The sequence below is a fragment of the Odocoileus virginianus genome, chromosome 3 (assembly GCF_023699985.2).
Source record: "Odocoileus virginianus isolate 20LAN1187 ecotype Illinois chromosome 3, Ovbor_1.2, whole genome shotgun sequence".
Classification (NCBI taxonomy): domain Eukaryota; kingdom Metazoa; phylum Chordata; class Mammalia; order Artiodactyla; family Cervidae; genus Odocoileus; species Odocoileus virginianus.
This window is the reverse complement of record NC_069676.1, coordinates 12,076,849-12,083,279: the sequence shown is the minus strand read 5'-3', so window position 1 is coordinate 12,083,279 and position 6,431 is coordinate 12,076,849. Positions and strand designations below refer to the sequence as shown.

Sequence of the window (6,431 nt, the reverse complement as noted above, 5' to 3'; positions counted from 1 at the left end):
TGTAGAAAGGGAGTTTTTTCATTTTTCTAGAATGTGGATCACCATGATAAACTAGATACTCCTCATTAGCTATAATAAGATTCAGTCAATCAGTAGTTCTAAAGTCTACAGAATCCCAGGATACTCTCCCAGCCCCATTAAAAACATATCAAAAGAAGTAATATTCAGGTGTAAAACAAGGAGAGACAAGAAGGCCCTAAGAGCTTAAAAAATAATGTTATGAGAGAGGTAAAATTTTCAGATATTAATGTTGCTACATTTTCCAACATACATTCCAAATGGGTGACACAGATAATGAGACTAGAACATTTTTCTGGAAAACCTCCACATGGTCTTTTTGATGTGTCTGTTCCTCAGACTGTAGATGAAAGGGTTCAGCATGGGGGTGACCACAGTGTACATCACTGAAGCCACTGCACTCTTCCTGGGAGATTGTGAGATGATTGAGCTGAGGTACACACCAAGGCCGGTTCCGTAAAATAAGCCAACAACTGCCAGATGAGAACCACAGGTGGAGAAGGCTTTATACCTCCTACGTGATGGGACTCTCAGAATGGAAGAAAGAATTTTGTAGTAAGAGAAAAAGATTCCCGAGAAAGGTAGAAAAGCAAAAATGGCACCATCAAAATACGTGACTATGTTCTTGGTGAAAGTATCAGAACAGGCAAGCTTGAGGAGCTGAGAAGGCTCACAGAAGAAATTAGAAATGTCAACATTCTCAAAGTAGGTAAGTTGTAGCACAATCAGAATGTGCACTTGGGAGTCCAAAAGGCTAAGAAAAAAAGACACCAAAACTAAGGAGCAGCAGAGACGAGGGTTCATGATGACCGTGTAGTGTAGTGGGTGACAGATGGCTACAAACCTGTCATAGGCCATCACAGATAGAAGCAGACAATCCATACATCCAAAAAGGATAAAAATAGACATCTGTGTCAGGCAGCCTGCATAGGAGATGACTCTGCTGTGAGTCTGGATGTTCACAATCATCTTGGGGACTGTGGTGGAGACAAAACCAATGTCAGCCAAGGAGAGATTGGAGAGGAAGAAGTACATGGGGTTGTGGAGGTGGGGGTCAGAGGTGACAACCAAGATGATGAGCAGGTTCCCCAGCATGGTGAGCAGGTATATGGCCAGGAACAGGACCCAGAGCAAAGGCTGCAGTTTTGGATCATCTGAGAGTCCCAGGAGGAAGAATTCTGAGACACTGGTTAGATTTCCAGATCTGTGTAGCTCAGACACCTTTGGAAAAAGAAAAACAGGTTGGAAAAATAGGAAATATATAAATGGTCATGCAGCATTGCATCCATATTTTAGATTCAAGCAATTCATCTCTAAGAGTATACATTCGAGTACCTTCAGCAATTGGAACAGGAAAGAGCAACACAGTCCAGTGTTCTTGTCTGGAGAATTCCATGGATGAGGGAGCCTGGTGGGCTACAGTCTACGGGGCCACAAAGAGTTGGACTGGGTGACTGAGCACCTTCAACAATATTTCTCAGTATGAGAAATTCTGTCTTAGAATTGTTTCCTCATTGGCCTCTATGTTATTCACTTTTGTCTATACACTCTTACATTATAAAACTTCATGAAAAGTGAAAGGAAACATTAGAGATAATACATCCATGATCTCAGTTAAATACAGCCTACTTTTTTAGAAATAACAGAATGAGAGATTCCCTTCTCCTTCTAATAAAATATATAACAATTAAAATATAAAGAAATTATGTCATTTATATAAATCTTATTTTCTTCAAATACAATTTTAGATATTTCCTTAATTTAGAATATTTACAAACATCTATGAAATGCAGGACTATGTCATCAGGATTCTAAATTAAAAATGAAACTTCATAATCAGAACACAGTTGATTTGATATTCAGAGTTTTATCATCTTTGATTTTCTGTCTTCCCTCTTCATGAAATGGAGATTACTCAAATATCAGAGTTGTTTTTTAGAAGTCATTTAGTATATACATCATATCTTTGGTGGACTTCAAATTTCAATCAGTATTGTTTAATTAATTGCACATGGTGCTGAAGCAGTGTGCTGGAGCAGTGAGCCCCTGAGAGGAGAAAACCCACGTCCAAGGTCAGGAGTGGTGGCTATGCTTTGCTGGACAAGCCGTGAGGAGATACCCCACATCCAAGGTGAGAGAAACCCCAGTAAGGTGGTAGGCTCTGGAGTGAGTGTGAGGAGATACCCCACGTCCAAGGGCAAAGAAGAAGTCCTAGCAAGACGATAGGAGGAGTGAATTCGCATTTGGAATCAAACCCCATTCCCGCTAGAGATGCTAAGAGGGCTCAAACAAACCTTGTGCACACCAGGACCCAGAGACCCCACAGAGACTGAGACAGAACTGTGTTTGAGCATCTCCTGTGGAGGTACGAGTCATCAGTGGACTGCCACAGGGGCTGGGCTCTGGATGCAGCAGACTTGGGTATGGTATAAACCCTCTTGGAGGAGGTTGCCATTAACCCCACCATAGAGCTGCCAGAACTTACACAGGACTGGGAAATAGATTCTCAGAGGGCACAACAAAACCGTGTGCACCAACCAGGACCCAGAAGGAAGAAGCAGTGACCCCACAAGAGACTGACCCAGACTTGCCTGTGAGTGTCCAGGAGTCTCCAGCAGAGGTGTGGGTCAGTGGTGGCCTGCTGCAGGGTTGGGGGCACTGAGTATAGCAGTACGTACAAGGGATCTTTTGAAGGAGGTCATCATTATCTTCATTACCCCCACCAAGTAAATAGTAGGGGGGGAACATAGCTCCACCCATCAACAGAAAATTGGATTAAGGATTTACCGAGCATGGCCCCACCCATCAGAACAAGACCCAGATTGCCCCTCAGTCTGTCTCTCCCATCAGGAAGCTTCCATAAGCCTCTTATCCTTCTCCATCAGAGGGCAGGCAGACTGAAAACCACAATCAAAGAAAACTAACCAATCTAATCACATTGACCATAGCCTTGTCTAACTCAATGAAACTATGAGCCATGTCACATAGGGCCACCCATGACGGATGGGTCATGGTGGAGAGGTCTGACAAAATGTGGTCCACTGGAGAAGGAATGGCAAACCACTTCAGTATTCTTGCCTTGGGAACCCCATGGACAGTACAAAAAAGCAAAAAGGTAAACACTGAAAGATGAACTCCCCAGATCCATAGGTGCTCAATATGCTGCTGGAGATCAGTGGAGAAATAACTCTGAAAGAATGAAGAGACGGAGCCATAGCAAAAACAACACCCAGTTGTGGATGTGACTGGTGATGGAAGCAAGGTCTGATGCTCTAAAAGCAATACTATATAGGAAACTGGAATGTCAGGTCCATGAATCAAGGCAAATTGGAAGTGGTTAAACAGGAGATGGCAAGAGTGAATGTTAACATTCTAGGAATCAGTGAACTAAAAATGGATTGGAATGGGTGAATTTAACTCAGATGACCATTATATCTACTACTGTGGGCAAGAAACCCTTAGAAGAAATGGAGTAGCCATCATAGTCTACAAAAGAGTCTGAAATGCAGTACTTGAATGCATTCTCAAAATTGCAGGTGATCTCTGTTCATGTCCAAGGCAAACCACTCATCATCATGGTAATCCAAGTTTATGCCCTGACCAGTAATGCTGAGAAGCACAAGTTGAACAATTCTACGAAGACCTCAGTTCCGTTCAGTTCAATTGCTCAGTCGTGTCCAACTCTTTGTGACCACACGCACACACCATGTGTCCTCCACCCCAGGCCTACATGTCCACCTCCAACTCCTGGAGTTTACCCAGACTCATGTCCATTGAGATGGGGATGCCATCCAACCACCTCATCCTCTGTCATCCCCTTCTCCTCCTGCCCTCAAGCTTTCCCAGCATCAGGGTCTTTTACAGTGAGTCAGCTCTTCGCATCAGGTGGCCAAAGTATTGGAGTTTCAGCTTCAACATCAATTCTTCCAATGAACTCTCAGGACTGATCTCCTTTAGGATGCACTGGTTGGATCCCCTTGCAGTCCAAGGGACTCTCAAGAGTGTTCTCCAACACCACAGTTCAAAAACATCAATTTTTCGGTGCTCAGCCTTCTTTATGGTCCAACTCTGACATCCATACATGACTACTGGAAAAACCATAGCCTTGACTAGAGGGACCTTTGTTGGCAAAGTAATGTCTCTGCTTTTAATAGGCTGTCTAGTTTGGTCATAACTTTCCTTCCAAGGAGTAAGTGTCTTTTAATTTCATGGCTGCAATCACCATCTGCAGTGATTTTGGAGCCCCCCCCCCCCCCCCCCCCCCGCAAAGTCAAGGAGATCCAACCAGTCCATCCTAAAGGAGATCAGTCTTGGGTGTTCATTGGAAGGAATGATGCTGAAGCTGAAACTCCAATGCTTTGGCCACCTCATGCGAAGAGTTGACTCACTGGAAAAGACCCTGATGCTGGGAGGGATTGGGGGCAGGAGGAGAAGGGGACGACAGAGGATGAGATAGATGGATGGCATCACTGACTTGATGGACATGAGTTTGAATAAACTCCTGGAGTTGGTGATGGACAGGGAGGCCTGATGTGCTGTGATTCATGGGGTCGCAAAGAGTTGGACACGACTGAGCAACTGAACTGAACTGAAAATAAAATCAGCCACCATTTCCACTGTTTCCCCATCTATTTCCTATGAAGTGATGGGACCAGATGCCATGTTCTTAGTTTTCTGAATGTTGAGCTTTAAGCCAACTTTTTCACTCTCCTCTTTCACTTTCATCAAGAGGCTCTTTAGCTCTTCTTCTCTTTCTGTCATAAGGGTGGTGTCATCTGCGTATCTGAGGTTATTGATATTTCTCCTGGCAATCTTGATTCCAGCTTGTGCTTCATCCAGCCCAGCATTTTGCATGATGTACTCTACATATAAGTTTAATAAGCAGGGTGACAATATACAGCCTTGACGTACTCCTTTTCCTATTTGGAACCAGTCTGTTGTTCCATGAACATCTACAAGACCTTTTAGAACTAACGCCCACAAAAGATGTCCCTTTCATTATAGGGGACTGGAATGCAAAAGTAGGAAGTCAAGAAACACCTGGAGTAACAGGCAAAATTGACCTTGGAGTACAGAATGAAGCAGGGCAAATGCTAACAGACTTTTGCCAAGATAACACACTTGTTATAACAAACACCCTCTTCCAACAACACAAAAGCAGACTCTACACAAGGACATCACCAGATTGTCAACACTGAAATCAGATTGATTATATTCTTTGCAGTCAAAGATGGAGAAGCTCTATACAGTCAGCAAAAACAAGACCAGGAGATGACTGTGGCTCAGACCATGAACTCCTTATTGCCAAATTCAGACTTAAATTGAAGAAAGTAGGGAAAACCACTAGATCATTCAGGTATGACCTAAATCAAATCCCTTATGATTATACAGTGGAAGTGAGAGATAGATTTAAGCGACTAGATCTGATAGAGTGCCCGATGAACTATGAACGGAGGTTCGTGACATTGTACAGGAGACAGGAATCAAGACCATCCCCAAGAAAAAGAAATGCAAAAAAGCTAAATGGTTATCTGAGGAGGCTTTACAAGTAGCTGTGAAAAGAGAAGCAAAAACCAAAGGAGAAAAAGAAAGATACACCCATTTGAATGCAGAGTTCCAAAGAATAGCAAGAAGAGATAAGAAAGCCTTCCTCAGTGATCAATGCAAAGAAATAGAGGAAAACAATAGAATGGGAAAAACTAGAGATCTCTTCAAGAAAATTAGAGATACCAAGGGAAATTTTCATGCAAAATGGGTCCAATAAGGAACAGAAATGGTATGGACCTAGCAGAAGCAGAAGATATTAAGAAGAGTTGGCAAGAATACACAGAAGAGCTATACAAAAAAGATCTTCATGACCCAGATAATCACGATGGTATGATCACTCACCTAGAGCCAGATATCCTGAAATGTGAAGTCAAGTGTGCTTTAGGAAGCATTGCTATGAACAAAGCTAGGAGAGGTGATGCAATTCCAGCTGAGCGATTTCAAATCCTAAAAGATGATGCTGTGAAAGTGCTGCACTCAATATGCCAGGAAATTTGGAAAACTCAGCAGTGGCCACAGGACTGGAAAAGGTCAGTTTTCATTCCAATCCCTAAGAAAGGCAAAGCTAGAGAATGCTCCAAGTACTGTACAATTGCACTCATGTCACATGCTAGTAAAGTAATGCTCAAAATTCTCTAAGCAAGGCTTCAACAATATGTGTACTGGGAACTTCCAGATATTCAAGCTGGTTTTAGAAAAGGCAGTGGAACTAGAGATCAAATTGCCAACATCCGCTGGATCACTGAAAAAGCAAGAGTTCCAGAAAACATCTATTTCTCCTTTATCAACTATGCCAAAGCCTTTGAACTTGTGAATCACAGTAAATTGTGGAAAATTCTGAAAGAGATGGGTATTCTGGACCACCT

The 6,431-nt window shown here is 42.7% G+C and overlaps 1 protein-coding gene across 1 annotated transcript; it reads right to left on the bottom strand.

Annotated features, from left to right (window-relative positions):
* Window positions 1-300: 300 nt before the first annotated feature.
* Window positions 301-3,030, bottom strand: LOC110151650 (olfactory receptor 7E178-like). The gene is made up of 2 exons (XM_070465875.1): window positions 2,944-3,030; window positions 301-1,239 (listed from the first exon to the last, which is right to left on the bottom strand). The coding sequence occupies exons 1-2, from the start codon at window positions 3,028-3,030 to the stop codon at window positions 301-303; spliced, it is 1,026 nt and encodes a 341-aa protein (XP_070321976.1).
* Window positions 3,031-6,431: the final 3,401 nt, after the last annotated feature.

Excerpts from the sequence above, each read along its gene's own strand:
- LOC110151650 (XM_070465875.1), bottom strand. The coding sequence starts at position 3,030 with ATGACCCATCCGTCATGGGTGGCCCTATGTGACATGGCTCATAGTTTC. Across the intron at positions 1,240-2,943 it reads TGGTCAATGTGATTAGATTG|GTGTCTGAGCTACACAGATC; the intron begins GTTAGTTTTCTT and ends CTTTTTCCAAAG.